Source organism: Sturnus vulgaris, chromosome 2, assembly GCF_052056855.1.
Source record: "Sturnus vulgaris isolate bStuVul1 chromosome 2, bStuVul1.hap1, whole genome shotgun sequence".
Taxonomy (NCBI): Eukaryota; Metazoa; Chordata; class Aves; order Passeriformes; family Sturnidae; genus Sturnus; species Sturnus vulgaris.
Genome location: NC_142244.1, coordinates 80,459,484 through 80,480,425, shown reverse-complemented (window position 1 = coordinate 80,480,425; position 20,942 = coordinate 80,459,484). Strand labels below are relative to the sequence as shown.

Sequence of the window (20,942 nt, the reverse complement as noted above, 5' to 3'; positions counted from 1 at the left end):
TGGCTAAGTGACCTCATGCAATGCTGAAAAAAATCTCAAATTTTATATGATTTTTAAATAATATTACCGTTATTCTCAGCTAGAGAAGAGATGAGCATATAATTAGTCTGAGTAGATTAGATTGAATTAAAGAGCATAGTCAAATCTTCTCTTAAATAGCAGGTTCTCAGAAATATGGCTTCTGCCTTTTCAAGGGTGAATTACATGTCTTATTCTGTTGAAATGTGGATCTTATCAATTTAACGTCACGGCTGGTGCCTGGTCCTCCAAAATCCTGACTCTCTGAAGAAAGCAACTGCACCACCCTGTTCCATTTTAACATGTTGCAAACAAGGGTGGTGGGCAAGAAACCCTACATGGAAAAGCAGGAAGGGAGGAGACTGTTCCCTTGAGTGGCAGACCTGGTCTGGCAGCTCCTTTGTGCCCCCTCTTGGTGTGGGACGTCCTCCCATTTCTAAAGAAGGCATGTTCAGTGTCTTTTTCCCTAAATGTCATTGCTTGGCATAACTTGGTTTTAGCAGCACCTTCAGGATGAAGGCCTTTTTTGGAAGTGATAGGGAGAGGTTTTCTGCAGAGATAGCATTGTTTTCTGGTCTCCTGATGGGAATCTTTCTCTTTGGAAATCTGGCAGCTTTACACAGAAGGGGAATTTCATAGCTTATCTTTTGGGATCTTGGATTGATTTTAATGGCAAAAAGCATTAAAGGAACTTGTCACATGGCTTCTGGAACCACATGGGGAGTCAAGGATGTCTCCACACTCCAAGGCTGCTGCTCAAGCACTTGCATTTATATTTCTTGGCAAAACCCGCATTTATGTACTCACTAGATTTCCAGAACAGGGTGAAAACCAGATGCCCTTCTTTGCACCATGCAGCTTACTCCCTGGGATGTCTACATGAAAGATACTGTGATGATGGGGTTTATTTTAAGGAGGTGGTTGATTGGAAGCCTACAGTGTTGCCCTTTTCATGCCACACTCTGGAAGGAAAAGAAAATAACTATGAAAGGAGGTGTGCTTGCGCCAAGGCACTCTGTGAAGTATACCTTCCCTCTGATCTATGACCTGGAATCAGTCCCCAGAGGCAGGGAGGTAGAAGCTGCCAGGATGGCCCTTGGACTGCTTACAAAACTCTGCTGGAGTCCTGACATGAGGAGGAGGAAAATGAAAGGAGTAGTTTAGAAAAAAATACTTTTGTTTAGGCCAGATCTGTGACCTGTAAAGCTGCCTCAAAAGGGATACACAGCCTCTATACTTCCTTCAGAGGCTCCATCAAAAGGAATGCCTGGAATCTGCAGCTTCTTGCAGTATAATGTTTCACTGCATACTCCTTCCTCTTTGTTATGCTCCAGAAGCATGCTTTACAATTTTGTACCTTCTTCAATGACTTACTTCTCCTTTTGTAGGGTATCTCTCTTTCTTGCTATTTAAAAAAATTCCAGGGAAATTTCAACCAGAAGAATGGACAAATCATTTGTCTGAGTCAGATGCTACATCAGCATCCATTTCTCTGGCTTGTCCTATAATTGACAATAATGATTTTTAACAGTGCTTTGAGGAATGAGTACTCTGTATTTAGGAAATCCAAGCAAGGTCTGCAACTTTTTCAATATTGTGATGAAAGGACGGTGCCTTTCCTACTGTGGTGAATGGGGATGCTTTGGGATGCTATGTCATGGGTTACAGAGATGCTTTCACATAAGTGAAAAACATGTAATCCCCATTCTGTGACAGCCTGATGCAGCCACTTGGGAAAAAGCCACAACAACAACAACAAAAAATCCCAGAACTAGTTCACTTTGGCTACTGCGAAGCAAGCTCTTTACTGAACGTGCTGTGAGGCTACCTTGGCAGGCCTATAAGTTGCTTCCACGAGACTGACAAATGCTGGGGAACCCATTTGCATGGTTGGATGAGTCCATAGGAAAGAAGATGGTGTGCAACCTCAGCAAGCGCTGAAAGCGCAAGTCACAGAAACGTGTAAAGTGCCAAAAGGGAACCGGCAGAACATTACACTTGTATGAAATGGGAGTAATCTCATTACCAGAGGTGATAACATTGCACCCCTGATGGAAATGCATAATTACTGAAAACAGCTAATCAACTGCAAGAGCAGCAGGGTAGCCAGAAGCTCCCATCTAAACCATCTACTGTGCTTAACCCAGTTGAGCTGCTCCTCCTCCTCCATCACCTTCTACAAAAGGATCAGTAAAACATGCTGCACATACAGACCCTCACATGTGGGTCAGCCCAGATTAGTGATACAGTTCTTTGAATTTTTACTTGCAAATAAAACATATATCAGTGAAGTCTCCATCTTAGTTCTACAAGATGCCCAAGCATTTGCAGCAGTTCATTTCATAGTTACATCTGTAGATGGACAGAATTTGAAATAACAGCATAGCGCCTGACTTCTGTTGGAAAAAAAAGTGACAGCAAGCTTCTTGCTTTTAATTCTGACTTTGAGAAATCGTGCCTTTAATTTGCTAACAATATTTATGGCTATGGACAGTAAGAGGTGGTAATTCTCAGGCTAATGGTAAGCTAAGTTGACCTGCTAATGGGATCTGGGGAACACTTGCTTAGCCTCACTGAAACTGGTACTAACTGGCTGCTGCATTCAGCAGCTTCAAGCACATTGTTTTTTAATTCTTCTGATACTTGCAGTGTCTATCCAGGCACTTCCAACAAAAGGAGGAACTGGCTTGAATTGCTGATCAAAGTGCAACAAGTGAGGGAAGACCACAGAGGGAGGGAAAAAATAGCTCTGGCCAGTTTTAAGTAAAATATATAATTTTCCAGTTACAATTAGAAAAGCAGTAAAAATTGCACGAATTCTTTCAACGTCTTTAAACAGGACAAGTTGCTCATGGAGCTGTCAGGCTATTAGGAAAACACATAAATGAAAATTTCCCTGGTAGTATAACGATGGTATCAGCTTCATGTCTGTTGAGGATCTGATTTCTTGATTGTGGTAGTAAACTAGGAATAGAACAACACAGGGACACATGCACTGTGATGCTTGAAAACAGAAGCCAAAGACCAAAATGTACAAGCTGTCCCTGGAGCACAGACATAAATCCAGGTCTGTCTTCTCTTAGGTTCACATCCTGACCAATAAGCTAGAAAGTCAGTTTCAGACCTAGATTTGGTCTGTAGCCCAGTTAATATCATTTAAAGCAAGGTGGAGGATGTGTCTACCACAGGGGTGTATACATACAGATGGAGCACCATAGTTTTATTTAGCAAGCAGAGTGCTGCTGTCATCACTCCAGATAAGGACAAATAGGCCTGTGCTCCTGGCTTCCTAATCAAGTTTTTTAATCACTAGGAAAACCATGCAATCACACTTCTGTTTCAGGAAGGAAAGGGACCTCAGGAGACCATCTCATCCATCTGCCTCCATCTGCAGGGTTAACTACCACTCTACACCAGGCCAATGAGAGCCTCACCCTGCCAGGGCTTGGATACGCCTATGGAGCAAGGATAGACCAGTGCTCTGAACAACCTCTTCCAATGTCTGACCACCTGCATGGGAAAGACTTTATTCCCTTTGTCTCCAGTCAGCATCTTCCTTCAGGCAGGCTGTGGCTGTTGATTCCAGCCAGTTGTTGGCCTTCCTCATTATTATGTGCTTATATATGTGCTTACATACCCAGGTAATATTTCTCTATTCCTCCTTGGTAGCCCATTCCTGCATCCATTTCCTGCATGCTTCCTTTTTGTGTTTGAGTTAAATCAAGAGTTCCCTGTTCAGCAAGCTGGTTGTCTGTCATGCCTGCCTATTCTTCCACCCTTCAGATGACTTTTTTTTGCATTTTGTGCAGATTGTCACTGAAGTCTGACTAGCCCTTATGAGCTCCCTTGTCTTCAGGGTAAGCTTAAATGGAATCAGTTCTGGCTACCAGCTGCAGTCTTGTGTCCCTGCCTTACTTGATGCCTTCAGGATCATAAACTCCAGCATCTGACAGCTCCTGCAGTCAATACTGCTATTGACTGACAGTTCATTTTCATTCAGGATTCCAGCAAAACATCTCCCTTAGTTAGTTGCTCAGCACTTGCAGCAAAAATTTGTCTTTCTTGCATTCCAGAAATCTGTTTCTTGTGACCAATCACCTGCTCCTGTCATTAGATTCTAGCATGGCTAAAGTTCTCCATGAGAGTCAGAAAGAATTTTAGATACTTCCTTCAGTTGTTTAAAGAAATATTTGTCCACAGTCTCTCCTTGATCAGTCACCATCAAGACATTCCTGTATTCTGGCTTCCCCTCTGACCCTGATCCCTCAGCTTTCAGTAAGCCTTTTACCCATGCCACCGTGGACATGATCATTATTTCCTTTTTCCTATCCTAGCCATTTTTTTAAAAAAAGGTCATGGCTTATTTACTTTTCATGTGTCTCTTGTCAGAGTCTGGTAGGCAAATTTTGATTGCTCAAGGCCCTCAGACAGAAGATATATGTCTGATAACTGTGGCATGAAAGAGACAAGCTACCAGAAAAGGACAGAAACATTACTGAGAAGGGAAAAAAGCAGACTTTCAAGCACTTAAGAGTACATTCAGGGATTACCAGTGTGGCTGGGAATAGCACTCTTGAATGCAGCTGTCTAAAGTTAACTCAAGGCAACTATAACATGTTCCAGGGCTAAGGATGCTTCAAAATACCTGAAATAGTGAAGCTGCATGATGCAGTAAGAACAAAGTCTATTGTTCATGATATCTATTGATGCTAGCTGGGTAAAGAAGAAGACAGGACAGAACAAGCTGATGTCATGATTTCATGATAATTACTCAGCGCTGGTGAAGCTGCTCCTGAAATACAATCTCCAGCTTTAGCCACTTTCTTCGAAAGGTGTTGAGAGACTGTGGAGGCAGTCAAGATGTGAGAAAGCTTTTGACACTGCTGCATAAAGCAACTTCAAAGGAAACGTGCTAATGCGACAAACGATCCCAAATGGAAGTTCTAGTTTCTCCTGCCAGATACATTCATCAGTAAAACAAAAAAAAAGACACAATTCTATAAATGCTCTGCTTCACTCAAGGAATTCTGCTTGATAGGCATAGCAGATTTACTACACATGCCAAGTTTACTAAGCACTTATGGAGTTCAGGGTGTAAGAAAGCCACTTGTCTGGCTGACAAGGTGGGAACTTCCTTGTGTGTAACTTCCAAGTGGGTAACTTGCCAATTTAAAAGGTAGCACAAGTTCTGTTTTCTTGGAGAGTAAAAAAAGGGCCTATAGGCAGCCTCCTGGGAAACCCCAGGCAAGACTTCATTGAGCTGAGAGGCTGCTGCTTTGTTCCACTGTTCCTCAGCAGCACCTCATTTGCTTCCCTGGTATTTCCTCAAACCCTGCCTTCCACCTACCAACTCTTGGACCACACTGGAAAAGAGCCTCCTTACCTCCAGCTACAGTGGACACAACCAGCTAATAGATGTCACCTTTGCCATTACCTGGACTTCCTGTCACTACCAGTTAAATATGTACAACATACATTATTATTATTATATTTTTTTACTTTAGTCTGCTTTCCAACACTATATGGCTTTGAAAGGTGAGACTTATGGCTCTGTTCACCACTAACAGCACAATGAAATCCCAGAGAGTCCATGGCCAAAAAAAAAAAAGAAAAAATAGGGGGGAAGGTCTCTGAGAGCCCATGCTTATGGCAAAGAGCTGCTGCTCTTCCTGCAGGAAGCATCTCCCCCATGAAGGCATGAGCCATGCAATGTTTTGCTATGTAGCACTAGTCCTCAATGAAGAGGTGGATGTAGGAAGAGGTGATGTCTGCTGACCAGGAATGGGAATTGCTGTCAGAGGCTAGAAGCCAGTTGCTCCTTCTGCTAGTTTCTGTCAATTCACATCAAGCACTTCTCAGAGGTTGCATGAATCACCTCTAGCTACAAAGTAAAGCGTATGTGTGCAGGGCTGCTTGTAACAGCCTCAAGCACTGAAAACTACAACCCACCTTCACATTTCTGGGCATTTCTTTTTCTCCTCAGCACTTCCACTGTACCTCATGGATAATAAGAAAATTTGACAGCATGTAGCCAGATTCTGAGGTCAGGTGCCCTGGCTGGCAATGCTCGGGCAATGCTACTGTTATTTTCCACATGTTGGCTCTGAACGAGCTTCTACAAAGCATCTACTCCAGAAGAACACATACTCAGATACAAGAGTGCTGGGTGGCAGAGCTAAGCATCCTCCATCCCTCCCTCCCCATTCAACTCTTTCACAGTCAGGCAGCAGCCAGTCACAGCAGGCATGGGACCATCTGGAGGAAGGGTCTTCTGCTCAGTAAGCCCATGGCCCCCTTGTATCTACATCTCTCTCTTCCAGAGACTGAAGGCAGCAGATGATGAGTATCCAGTCAGGAGATGTGGCTGCAACTCCTTGGTCATATAAGTCTCATTCCACATAATTTTTCTTTATTTCTCATTTGACAGCTGATTCCATATGAGAAAGGAAGAGCTAAACCTATTGACACAAAGTGAGGAGATAGATGAACATTTTAAAAACAACCTTTCTTATAGGCCAAGTCTGTATACCTTCCAACTCTAACAGCAAACCTGGAAACAAAACACCACAGCATTGCTCATTACTTAGGGGGTAAGGAAAGATAGATCCTTTATCAAGGACCTTGTGCTTCTGGGAGATATCAAGTTCATGTCCTTTCTGATGTGAGAAATCATAGGCACATTGTACTCCCATTTCTCTGAATATTCCCAGCACCTCAGAGTGCTGTGGCAATGGCCAAAAGACCCTGTGTGCTTTAATGCACCAGGTTCACAGACTATTGCATATGCAATTAAAAAACACATTTGGAGGACAGATTTTTGAAAAAGAGACACAAGAGAGGGCGAACAACTCTTTCCCGTTCCTATTAGAGTTCATTGTCATTGGTTCAAAATGTACACAACAGGATATAAATCTTGGTCCTGTTGATACCAAATGATGTGAGTTTTCCCACTGAAATAATGGTTCCAAGGTCCTTCCTCATGGCACTGCCTTCAGAGAAGGATAGATAGTTTGGCAACTTAGATATTTCACAATCTCATTTGCAATTATTGAAAATCCCTATTTAATAAGAAAGAAGAAATTTATGAGACAAGATGGAAACCAAAAGAAGTTACTGTAAAATCTGTACTGGGTCAACAACACTGAATATGATGTTGCAAAATCTAGAAGAAATTTTTTGTCATGCTTTTGTGACTGGTAAGTTTATTAAGTGGATTCTTTGTAGCCATACACACAGAAGATTACTAATTTCATTATTTCAATGCTGCTACTGTGATGAAGTAAAGCCTCGAATTCTAACAGCAGAACCTTTAAAATAATTTACAGGAGATGCATAATTCACAATTTTAAGTAATGAAAGTTTTGCTCTGCAACTGTGATGTGGACAAAGATTTTTTAATAAAAATATAACATGATACAAACCCATATAGCTATTCAGTCTATGTACTGCAGGACAAGAAAGTTCATTGTCCCACTCATCTCCTGTAGTGCCTACAGCAACTGTCCCAGAACTGTTCTTCAAAGTGTGTAAGGAGAACTTCATCAAGGTCTCTGTGGAACAGCTTGATGGGCCTTTCAGTAAAGGGATGAGTGTTCCTTCTGCACTGCTGTCAGTCTTCCTACAACTGGAATGCAGAGAGAGGAAAAGGCCTTGGTGGTTATCCCATGCTCATTTGGATAACTGGGAATTAGCCACAAGGCACGTACAAATCAATGTGTGGGTTATATGTGAATTATCAATTGTGGTATCTCTTCCTACTCAGTGTATTTCCTTTGTATTTGAGGCAGAACATGACCACTCCCAGATTTCACCTCATGCATATTTCACTCCATTTTCCCTTCCTGCACTATTTGTGCCATGTATCTTGTCCTATATTCACTTTCTTTTTTCCCCTACTTTTGGGAAAAGCATCTAATATCCCTGTAGCATTAGTTTTTCTTTGTTAATGTCAAAAAATGTTAATCCGTGAAGACTTGCTTCCTAGATAATGTTAATTCAGCTGCCAGTTTTATAATAGGATTATGCTTTCCAGGATTTAAAAATCCCACTTGTTAGCTACAAAACAGACTTCTACTAACAGCTATAAAATCTAATTTAATCCCTATTGGCATTAACTAAATAGCTGAGGTATAATTTCTGTCTAGCTGCACTTAACACCCTGCTATTGCCATAAATATATAAAATTCCCTTTGAAGTTATAAAAGAAAATGTTTGGTAGGATAAACAGGGTCTCGTGAGTCCAATCATATGTTATCTCCAAGGCATAACAAATGTTGTTTACATATTGTAAGGATTTGTGGACAGCATATTTAAATAGATTCATCCATGTTTACATGTATTAATTTGCCCTTTTTCTCAAGAAAATGCATACTAAATTATGATCTATAAATATTCTATTTAAAAATAATTGGTTAATGAGTGGAAGATTTGGTCTGTGTGGAATCAAAGCTTAAAATGTAACCAAATAACCTGACTAAGCTGGAAGAAAATACCAATTTGTTCAACATATCCCCTTTTAATACACAATTGTACTGTGAAACCTTAGAAGATAAAGTTATCTTAAGTCTGGCATAGGAGCAGCTATTTTGAGGCAATCTAGCAAGAGGCTGTAACAAGTAAGGAGGGAAGAATGAGCAAGCCATGGTTTATAATCATCCTAAAATGACCAGCCAGGATCTTTATAACCATTTGCTCCCAAATGAGGAACAACACAAGTATTTATGGTCTTCTGCAGCTCAGTGATCAAAATAAGAAAAGTATTTATAATTATTTTCTCCCAATCTTGAAATAACTGGTAAGTACATTGTTCTGGAGAGGGTAGCCCTACTGCACTGCAGTGAAAGAAGGATAGCAAAAGAGCCATTACAGCGATCCACAGTAGGCAGCACTATGTTATGCAGGAGTTAAACCAGCAATCTCAGAGCAACCAAGCTGCCTTAAAGATAGAAATTGTTAGTCAAACTCAGAAAACACTAGAATCTCATTTATGCTTTCAAAAAGATGCAAAGTGCTGATCAGACTCCACAGTCAGCTTATCACTTTCCTTATTGATAGACAAAAAGGCAGTTCATTTAGTGATATTATAGCCGAAAAGAAAGATGAGCAATCTCAGCAAAGTAGCTGACATTAACAACCAAATCTGCTGCAGGCTGGATTTGTAGACATGTGCAGTTGTTTTTGGAGAGTTATACAATATACTTTGGACAGTACATTTAGATATGCTAACAACTGCACATGCTCCATACAGCTATAAAAACCACTGTCAAAACAGTAGCTTTTCAAATGCAGCTGGATGTTTTGATTTACCCATAACAAAGAAAAAAACTGGCAAGTTTTTCACTTCTTTGTAAAAGAATTTTTTGCTTGAAAGCCCAAACTCTGGGCATGGCAATGTGTAACCTAGGGATGCATTAGGAGCTTTCATGCCCCTGGAGCCTACTGTATACTGTGGACTCAGCAGAGCTGTGCAGGTTTAGATGGGAATAAACAAATGCATGAGTTCCTAGTGCTCCATCCCCATTTGTTATGGCTTTTATGACAGGGACTAGAAAAATTGCAAACTTGCCTATTGTGTTCTATTCTGTATGTGAGTGCACATTAGATTTGTGGCTCTGGATGCCCTCCACTACCAGCAAACCAGAGATTTTGGGTATCAGCCTGTTCCATGAAAGTGTATTCTTTTGGTATATAAAGCACAGCTTCACAGTCTTTCACAATTTGAAGAAGAAAGTAATTCACAGAATATGTAAAAACCAGGGCTTTAGGAAATCATAATCCATGTGTTTTGTCTTCTGTTGAACAGAGATAAATTGCTCCACTCTAAGTTAAAGGGATGTCATGGCATGAGTTTGATTCATGATGGAAATAAAAGGCTGGTTTTAGATGGCTCTATGCTTATTTTGCAGCTAGCACAGTCCACATGCCTTCAATTCAATATATGCTGGTATGTAGGAGGAAGAAGCTCAAACTCCCTAAGGGCTTAATTCTGAGTTCCTAATTTAGATACAAATATCCTTAATTCATTGTGAAATGTTATCTGAATAAGGACAGCAGAATCCATAGCACCATAAGTATTGTGGACTCCTGATCATACAGTGGAAGGAAATGAGGCTTTTGCATAGGTACTGGTGGTTTAGCTCCCACCACTGAGTGCTAAGGTCCTTTTATCTGGTCTCCAGTAGAATAGTAGATGAATCCAAAGATACAGATGTTAAACATAATTTTTTTGGGGAAGCCTGGCAGCTGACACCTGCCAAGATTCCCAAGCCTAGCCATGACAACATAGACCCTCACCTTCATCTGTGACTTCCATGTGTATGGTTATACTGTTTCTACACTTGACATCAAAAATTCTTTTCTCTTACCCAGCATCTCAGCATATTTCCTTATTTTGCTGCCTAATAACACTACTCAACCCAGGTGAACAGGTATTGTTTAAACAGATAAAATAAACTACAGATTTCCCCATAATCTTCTGAGTATCTCCGAGATTCTTCCCACTGTTCCGTGGGAGAGGTCCAGCTTTGACGGCATCAATGCACTGGGAAAAGTACCATGCATTTCCAGTTTTCCTTTCTACCTATCTTGCCCAAATCAGACCTCAGGACCACTGCCTGTGATCACAGGATACCTTGTAGACAAGTTTACCAAAGAGGGCAAGGGCTGTCTGTGTGTCCTAACACTTTCTGGTCTATGTCCCTGTTAACGGAGGTCTGTGTGTTTCCTCATGCTTCACTTGTCACTCTGTTTTTGAAGTGTGGGCCTTGCAATGAGGAAGAATAAGAAGGATGGACTACTGGCTATGAGTACAATGAAATCTTAAGTTCAAGACTAGGTTTCAAGATTAATTGCAATAGAAACTTGGATACACAGACACATTCCAATGCCTGCTCACTGCCAACAAAAAAAATAGCAAAGGAAATCTGGAGTAAACAGTGTTAAGTGCTGAGTACCCTGAGTGTTGAGTGACTGAGACAGGGGCAGTACCTTTACTGTTTCTTCACCCCTGGTGCCATTGTAGCCCAGACAACACAACACAACACAGGACATGGCTTTGCATACAAAAAAAAAGTGCACAAATTTGGTTCCACAGATTGTTTTTCAGCTACCCATGTAAACGGAACTCTTTTAGTATTAGCTTTGTTTTCTGTAGCACACTTGAAACTCAACAGCTTCCTTCAAACTTAGTGATAGGTGCTCAATGACTGTGTAGCCAGGTCCTTCCTGCTATGAGAACAGATGAAATATTGACACTTGGTCCAGAAATGTGTAGCAACACATTCTAGTCCTGCAGTTAGCTTTCAGTACCCAGGTATGCTGATGTGCATGCAGACAGTCGACTACACACAAAAGCCAAAGGACTGTGACTTACAAGTCTATACAAATATTAACTGTATGTTTTAAAATATTTTCCCAGGTGTATTAATGTATTCCTGTCTGAAATCCCTGTTAATACTGAGCCAAGACGTTTTCCCTAAGTTTCTAGACACCATTCTGTCAGCAGTAATAGTTATATCAGTACATGTCCAAGTCAAACTTAATTGGATACATCTGAATCAGTGGAAAAGAAATAACTGGCAATTCAAAGGCTCTGCTCGAAGAGAAACAGGCATTACTGAGCTCATTAAGAAGAAAATTGCTGAATATTGCGATCTCCTTATGAATCCTCAAATCTTTATGTAAGGAAGATGATTGGCTTGTAGAGTAAAACAATAGGAACAAAAACTTTTATTGTCACAGTCAGTACTCAGGAGTGGCAGTTCTTCCAGGACCATGGTGGGATTAATGAGGAAATGAAAACACTTTACAACTTTCATAAAAATGTATATTCATCAGAACTCTTCAAGGATCAAAAAGGCCTTGCAGAGTTTCACCATACAGTTCAGCTCCCCTACAATAAACCAGAGAGACTTTTGGACTCCCCAATTCCTACAGAAGAAATTTCCCATGCTTCTCAGACTTTTAATAATGGCAAGCCACTGGGGAAAGCAGCATTCCCATTTTAATTTTGTGCATCTTTTGAAGAGTAGTCACCCTACTATGCGCCTGTGTACATTTAATCATTCTCTACACACTTTATCAGCAAGCCTTCTCCCTGTAGGAGGAATACAATTAGGTACAGTACTAATTTATTATAAATAAAGCAAAGACCTGGTAAAATAACCTAGTTATCAATGTTTCATGCAACTGTGCCTATGAAGTACTAGCTAACAGTCTCACTATGAGCCTAGAGAAATACCTGCAGCATTGATAAATCCTAACCAACATGGCTTTATTAAAAAAAAAAAAAAAAAAAGAGATTATCATCATATAATACAGGAAAACTGTTGGTTTTAATTGAAGTAACTAGAGATTTATGGAAACCAACTGGAGCTTTCTTCCACTAATATGATAAAATCCTTCAGTACCATTAATAAGGAAATGCATCTCAACAAAGAAAGCCTCGAGTTTTTTTTGTATACCATGCTGACCCATTTTATGTATTTATATCCACCCCTGAATTTAGTTGAAGTGTTGTTTTATATGCAAGAGCTTCTTGTCATCAATGATAAGGAATTAAAAAGTCAGAAGGTCTCAGATTAAGGGGAAAGTGGTAGGCAAGGATGCCCTCTCTCTGGCATGCTGTTTGTTCTGACCCCAGGATCAGATCACTAGAGAGATGGAGGAGGCATTCAGGTATTCTCACAGGGAGAAATCTCCATAAAATCAGCATGTTTGTGGATGATCTGCTCCTAACTGTAATGAACTAAGAGTCATCTCTTACATATGTGTTACTCATAATGGAACACTTTGAAAGAGGGCCAGGTTTTAATCCTATTTTTAAAACCAGATAGTTCAAAAGAATTAATTGATTTTTCCTTCTTCCATGACAGAGCACAACGAATTTTTAAGTGGCACCATGATATTAGGTAGGAACACATTTATGCTATGATTCTAAGAGGACGTGCTTCAGTTTAGTAAAACAGGTCCTTCCCTATACCTCCTCTTAACACAACCAAAATTCCCCTCACTGCTGAGTAAACTGGGGAGAACAGGAGAGGCTCAGGAGCCACCACTTCCCCTGTCAAGGAAGGGATATGGGGAAAGGACTGAGGTTTCCTCTTCCCCAGCTTCTCTTGCTTAAGTGCTGGAGGAGAGAGCAACTTTTTTTCTAAAAGAGACAAAGGGACACAATCACAATTCACATTAAATAAAGCTTAGGACCCTAAACTCTAATCAGTCTGACATAATTTTACAGTGTAGCCCTGATTATCAATATTTTTTATTGGATGAATGAGGTCTATATAGTTCCCGAGGATCAACAATAAAATTTCCTATTTTCAAGTGCTTTATGTTAGAGGAGTGCACGGACGTTTCTCAGCCATATGTACACTCTAAGGGATTGCTTTTACACTTCTGATACAAAAAAAACATGAGCAGAGGGAACATGGGGCTTTGTTTTGATTCTTAATTATAACACCGGTGTTCCCCATGGAAAGAAAAGGCCAAATCCTAGCACTTTCAAAATTTGCCTGAGAGAATTTTCAAAGGTCATCTTTGGCAGGAGAGACTGTGCCCTGGCTGGCCTGATGGCACACTAAAGGGAGCTGCAGAGTGCACTGTATTATCCCAGATTTTCAAAACCACTCTGCAGACCACAAACAATATAAAGCCACAAACAGCATTAGTTTGGAGGCGTCAAAATTCTCCAAAACTCTTGCCAAGGACTCAGAAAGATAGATAAAGACTGCAGTAGCAACCCCAACTATTCTCTTGCTAGGCTGACCTGGCACCTAACACCTCCTGGGTGCTCTGAGACAAGACAGGATCCTGCTGGAAAAAATGCAGTTCTAGAAAATTCTCTTGTAAGGGCAGTAACTTTACATAACCCATGAGAACTAACTACAAAATCTCAGCTCACTATGTCCTTGGAAAATGAAAGCACTGACATGGAAATCTCCCTTACTCCAACAGGAAGGGAAAACTTTTCCACCTGATAATAGATCCACCTGACCTACAAGCACAGTGAGTAATGCAGCTCTACAGAGGAGAGCTATAGCAGGGACTGCTGGCTTGGCTGAGAGCCCTTGAGACAGCTCAGCTCCTACACAGAGATCTTTCAATTTCATAAGATGCAATTCAGCTTGCTGGCTTATATGAATCATACAAGCATGTCAATGGAGCCATTTTTAAAACCTTTTTATTTTTTTTACAATCAAAATGAAGGCATATTCAGACCTTTTCCTGTGAAGAGCTGAAATAGAGACAGGCTATTTTTGTCTCTTAAAAGCGTGATGCATTTGTGACATATCAACACTGCAATCTGTATTATTTCTAATTTTATAGTTTTAGAATTTTTATTTGAACTGGTCACTTTAAAATATCACCAAACCCATAACTCTGAGTAATTTCTTTAAAATGTGTAACAACACTTGAGAAACTTCACATGTACATCAGTGGCAAAGAAATCTTTGTCTGTGAATACCGTACCTCAGGGAAGGTAACTTCCTTTACTAGTATGCAATTCTTCCCACAACCAAAACTTAAAATTCTGTTGTAGAAATACCCAATGTCTTACAGAGTCAGAAACCTTGAAAGGCAGCTGACAGTCTACATCATATGACATTATGCATCTGAATCTCTAAAAATAGCACGTGGATCTCCAATCAGGATTTGAGAACAACATGATTTGTAGGGTATGTTCAGCAAAACTAAAGCTACCTTTGTACGAGAAATTTTCAGCAACACCTGCATATTGTCCTATCACCTTTCCTATTCTGAATTTTATATCACTCTGCCTGGTCCCAAAGGTGCTGCAAAAGCCCTTGTGCTACTCATACCAGGGTCAGGTCTAACCCTATTTTCAGGGTTACTACTCAGCATACTGTAACAACTTTGCTTCTTTGCCATTTCTTCCCACTGGTTCTCCTCAGAAAATTTCCTGAAAAATTTCCCCCTTGTGAATGCTGTGAAGTTGTTTCTATTTTTCTGATTTAGTCAAAATATCAGCTAGAAAATAAGATTGAAAAGAAAGAGAAAGAGATGACACATGACGTTGTGGTAAGAAATGCAGGCTTCAAAATGGTAAGGAGATTAGGGTATGGGTATGGGTTCCCCTCTTCTGGTGCTCTCTGTCAGCCATTAGAAAACATAATCATGAGGGAAAGGCACAGGGAAGGAAATAATTCAAAACTTAATTGAAAATATTTCATAGAAAATAGTTAAATATTTTATTTTATAGCTGCAGCTTCAAAAGCAGCTACTGCAATCAAATGCAGTTTTGCCAAGGTTAGCAGTTTCAGTAATAGGAAGTTCATCTTCCTCATCTCCTTCTGAATGAGCAAGCAAATAGAGCTGCTGACATGCCAGATTATCTATTTGTCAAATTTAAACTTAATCCTAATATAAACCACACAGCATCTTGTTGAAATAGACCCATTAGATGTGGTTCAAACTTGCTGCTCGGACTTCATGCAAATGAAGATCTCTAGACAGGCAAGTTTGGCCCAAGGCACTGTGAACCTTCAGTCAGGTCCTGGTGTTTTTGCAAATTCAACATTTCTGCAGCAGTTTAAAGGAAGTCCATAAGTAGCATTTAAGTAATATAAAACACAGCAATAAATAGTCAAATTCATCAGTACTGTTTAAGAATAATGAGTCACGGACAGACTCAGTGTTGCTGTGTTTCATAGTGGGTTTTTCTTCCCTCAGTTTGAAATGACCCATTTGCAATGGGCCACTGAACACTGTACTTCAATTCATGTTCTTGACATATCTTTCACACAAAGTCTCCAAACACCTCATAAACATTAATAAATTAAGCTGCAAGAGCAATAATAATTTCAGCTTCACATTCATAGAACCTAAGTCTCAAACTCTTCCTGAGTATCCGTGGCAGATCTAAAAATGAAATTCAAACTTCCAATCACTTTGAATTAGGCTTCTCTATTAAAGCATGCAATCAGACAGTCTGATTCAGGTTGGATGAGATCTCAGGAGACCACCTCCAAGCAGCACTGTCTACTGCTCTACACCAGGCTGATCACAGCTTCATCCAGCCAAGGCTTGGCTACCCTCAGGGAGGGAGGATACACCACCAATGGACAATCTCTTCCAGTCTCTGACCACCTGCACGGGCAAGACATTTTCCCCTTGTCTCCAGGCAGCATCTCCCCTCGTTCGACCTGGGCCCAGTATTTTTTCCTTGCACCATTTCTGAGCTCCTCTGAGAAGAGTCTGGCTCTGCACCCATCCAGCTCCCCTCAGGAAACAAAGTGTCCATCAAGACCCAACTCAGCCATCCCATCTCCAGGATGAAGAAACAGCCCCTCGGCCTCTCCTCCTGTGCCATGATCAGTCTGATGGCCCTTCATGGGCTCCTTCCCATTGGTCAGCCTCTGTCTTGTCCTGGGATCCCCAGCTTGGCACAGGGACTCCACAAAGAGACTGTCAGAACCAAGTGGAGGGAAGGACCCTTTCCCTCGACCTGCTGGGTGCAGCGGTGCCAGCACAGCCCTGGGGCTGGTTGGCCACCCTTGCTGCAAGGACACACCACTGACCCTGTGCAGCTGCTTGTACAACAGCACTCAGGGCCTTTTGGGCAGAGGTGCCTTTCTCCAGGCTCCAGGAATATCCCCCAGGCTTGACCTTTCAGTGATGGCAGACAGCAGCTTCATGATGACACACGACAGCATCCTCAGATGCCTCCAGTGTGTCCTGGCTGCTCCTGCAGACCAGCTTATTTAAATAGACCCTAATTCCATCCTCCCCTACTGTGGCTGCTCCCTCCCTCCCTCGAGTTTTGCTTCTAGGCCTGAGACTGGGCAGACTCTGACAGTAAAGGCTGCAGTTTCATGGAGCAGTGCATCCATTTGACTGGTTTCCCTTCTCATTTTTACTGCTGATACACTTGTAGTAGCCATTTTTATGTCCTGCTCATCCCTCACCAGTTTTGATTCCAGACAAGCTCTGAACTTCCTCGTCTGCTCCTTCAAGCCTGGACTAGCACTTTTCTGTTGCTTCCTGTAGCTTGTCCCTACTTCTATCTCCCATCTGCTTTCTTTTTGCATTTAAGCTCAGGCAGGGGCTCATCTGTCATCTCAAGTTTCCATTAGCAATTTCCCCCCTAATTTCTTTGAAATCTTATACCCAGTGGCACAACTTCACTTCAACAGAGTTAGAATTTTACCACCCTTGGGAAATTGCTACTGTCAACTTTGTCATCTTGATAATAAAATTTTGGTTTTCTGTCATTGTTTATTACAAATAAATGCTTATGCTATAAATTATTTTATATAATTAAGATGAACCTAAAAATACTTCAGTTTGATACACAACTACATCTGCATCATCTTACAGCAGCAGCCCCTGAAATGTGATGAAACAATACTAATTCACTGTGACAGGAGATATAACTTAGTCTTTCAACACAGAATTTTAGCAACTGAAAAATGCTTTCCAATCATCTCCAGCAGCACACAGGAACATCCATCAGTGCTATTTTCACTTTTCAGAATTAAAATAGGTACATGCAAACTCTGTAAAATTTTGCCTTTCCAACATACCTGTAAAGAACTGAAGGTTAAAGAGAGCACTATCCAAGAGAGTCCTTCTGGAAAGCATTAACTCACAAGAAAGAGAAAAGAATAACATTTTTGAAAGGACATGAGAAAATTTTCAAGCCTGTTTTCCTAACTTTCTGGACAAGATATTTATATTCAAACCCTAAACACTGCTTGCTGTAGTCTGAAGCATAGAGACACAGTTAGGAAAACCAACAAATATGAAAATAATATGACAGCAAACTTACATTCCTGTTGAGAAATAGCTTTCATTAGGAAACATTTGCACCAATTTCTGGTATACATTGTTTAAGATGGCTGACTGAGCAGTTATCTTTAAGCTTGGACTCAGTGATCTTAAAGGTCTTTTCCAACCTAAATGATTCTATGATTCTAAGACGTGGAACATACTAAAGTGGTTACTTCCATATATTTTTAAAAAATGCTTGCAAGCGAAACTGAATGCCTGCTAGATCATTCTCTCTTTTTCCACAGTTTAATGTTAACAAAAACTTGGCACAGGTACTTAATGAATTTACATCCATCTCCCACTCTGCTTTCCATCCCTGTTCCAAACACTGATATGCTCAGGATCTAACTTCTCCTTCCTTGAGAAACATCCCTAACAGCATTTCCCCCCAAAATTTCAGGAAGTATATCTTTCCAAACACCCCAAAGCTCAAACCCAGACTCACACTGTTCTGCTCACTATCTGAAGATGCTTTTATTTCAATAACAAACTGCCCACCTGGTGATTCTAAACTAACGCTTCCTTTCCCACTTCTCTTCTTACAGACTGTTTCTTCCTCTTCCCTAAGAAATGTGTTGCAATAATAACAGTATCTCCCACTCTTCTGTGATGACAGCTTATGCCCAGTTCTGTATTCCTGCAAAACTCCCTCCTCACTTACTCACACGGGATCTCTTTGAGTTCTGGGTAACCAGATTTTCCCAACGCCTTCACAAAGCCTATCACTGTGACATTACTTTGTATATCTTAAGAGCTATCTTTGTCCTTCTGGTTGTCACTTCCCCAAGGCAAAGGCAATGTTTTTCCACAAGTTCTCTTTAGTGCTGATTATATCACACAGATAATTTTTAATTACCTTTCTGTTCAGAGCCACACCATCTTCACAGTCCAACACCGCACAATCTACATTTAGTGATGGGATTTTTCTTATCTTCTTTTCATCATCTGCAGGTACATACAGCACAGCCCGTCTGGGAACATACTTGTGTGATGATGCAAAGTGATAACTAAGCTTAGGAACACCAGCTGGCAGAGGAGAATCCACCCTGTAAAGGATATTGTTGAAATTAGATTATTGGCAATTTACAGCAATGCTGTAAATAATACGTGACTATATTTTAAAAGCAAAACATTCCTACCTAGATGGTGGCTGGTTTTGGGCTATTTATATATATTTTTCCCCTTTGGAAGAGCAAAGTTAGGGAGATATCAGTATTACAGTTAATTACAATATAGAACTCCAAAACCACTGTGTTCAATAGAAGTTGCAAATTTAATCATAATTGAAGACCTGACAGGGCTGAGGCTTATCCATGCAGCCTTAATTACTGCTTGTTCTGGGTGCTATGGTAAGTATGAAATATAGAAAGGTGGTGGTTGGCTTTTTCCCTGTCATAGGACTCCTCTGTAGGATGCAGAAAATGCTGGGAATGGGTCAGGACTGCTCTGGGGAGGAGAGGCTGCTATCTGCCACATTTCCTCCAGGAGCTGGATGCCATGCTGTGAATGAAGCAGGGGTGCTGCTTAAAACAAACACAGGTTTGTGAAGTTCATTTTGCAACCTTAGCATTATATCAACAAATGCATTTGCATACAAATTTTAAATAAGCAAAATGGATGGAGGGGAAAATGAAGAAAACAGAATGAAACCCCATGTAGTGAGGAACCTCACTACTCTCTTCAGACCTTCAGATCCACAGCACAGACTTCCATTGACAGAGTTCATAAACACACCACCATCAGCAGCAGGTTTTTGGCTGTGGTGTCTTTTAAAATTTTTAAATGCTTTGTGCACCACACTTCAGTGCAGGTGTGAGTGCCACATGGCTTGAGAGGATCACATCCCTGTGGCCCGTAGGTGTGAGGTCTGGGGTGGTCTCCACCATGTGCTGACATTCCTGGTGAGGGCCCAGCTAACCAGGCAGGAGCTGGGTTAGTGCACTTGGAGGCTGTGGGACTGCCAGTGGAGGCTGCCCTGGAGTGCTGTGGGGAGCTTGCTTTGCTCCATAATTTCAAGCACAGAGAAATAAATTACAGAGAGTGCCACTGTGTTTCTTGGCCTTCCAAAAAAAAACCCCTTGCCTGCTCCTGTTCCTCCCCACTGCATGCCATACCCCCTAGGCCTATCCTGCTACACCAAAGATGAGGACAAAATAATACAATTTGCCTTCATATTAAGCACAAGGCACTTACACCACAAAATAATCCCACCATATAACACCATTATGCATTATCATGTATATTATTCAGCACTTTGAATAATGCAAAGCTTTCCTAGCACCATGCTGAACATGTCATTATCACATCATGTCAGGGACCCATGCATTTTCCTATGCCCCTCTTAATAATGCTTCCTAAGTTGCTAGACTTGGATGACACATGGCTACACACACATGTGGGTTTTCTTCAAAGCAAATATGACTAACACTCTCAAATTCTTGGAAATGAGTTCAGTCAATCTAAATCAAAGCCAATGTGGTTTGTCACTGACAGACTGCTGTAATATTCACCTTTCTAAGCTCAATCTGTTGAAGAATCCTCTCTTCCCTAGAATGTGCATCCTAGAAGTTGAATATAAGACTTGGGTTAAAAATATGAAGAAAGTCTTCATCACATTTTACCTCAGCAAACTAAATTGAAAAGGAAAACTATCTCATCTGCTGCATCTCTGCCTATCCTGTGTGGATCCACATTTAAAGCCTACAAAAACCACTGCCAGGCTCTTCTTTGCAACATGTCTGGTAATGCTTAATTCAGTTTAAGAAACGGGACAACTTGGCAGTTATATAGAAATTCTTTAATTAAAAGTGCCAGTATTACCCTTGTTAATAACAGCAACAGCTTCAAGACTCAGGTGGTGGAGGTCCTATCAACACCTGTAGACATGCAACTGAGATTCACTGAGCCCTTCCAAGGTACTCTCTTTGCCTCTCTCTCACAAAGTACTTCATGTTCCCTGCTTCAGGCTGAAGTGGGGATGGTAACAGAACTTGTGGCAACTCAAGTGGCTGCTAGACAAATCCACTTATCTCATTTTCTTGCAGGAGCACACTTTGGGAGAGCAAGGACGAGGTGGAAGAGTGGTTTATCTCAAATGGAAAGAAGAGGATCTTTTTTTCAGCGTGACACAGAGG

The 20,942-nt window shown here is 40.9% G+C and overlaps 2 protein-coding genes across 16 annotated transcripts in view; one reads left to right on the top strand and one right to left on the bottom strand.

Annotated features, from left to right (window-relative positions):
- CLYBL (citramalyl-CoA lyase) overlaps positions 1-20,942 on the bottom strand; it is a 187,906-nt gene that overhangs the window by 81,751 nt on the left and 85,213 nt on the right. For 6 of the 7 annotated variants that reach the window (XM_088159855.1, XM_088159857.1, XM_088159858.1 and 3 more), the window contains exon 2: positions 18,665-18,854. In XM_088159855.1, the coding sequence (XP_088015981.1) occupies positions 18,665-18,854 (190 nt within the window). Of the gene's footprint in view, positions 1-18,664; positions 18,855-20,318; positions 20,370-20,942 lie in introns of all 7 variants that reach the window. The other variant, XM_088159856.1, reaches the window with a different exon arrangement.
- The window catches only part of LOC148224866 (uncharacterized), a 139,044-nt gene that overhangs the window by 84,108 nt on the left and 33,994 nt on the right, over positions 1-20,942 (top strand). For all 9 annotated transcript variants that reach the window (XR_015801576.1, XM_088159861.1, XM_088159860.1 and 6 more), the window contains one exon: positions 20,853-20,941. Coding sequence is in view for 8 of the 9 variants with exons in the window: in XM_088159861.1 (XP_088015987.1) it covers positions 20,853-20,934 (82 nt within the window). In the remaining variant the exon portion in view is untranslated. The remainder of the gene's footprint in view (positions 1-20,852; position 20,942) is intronic.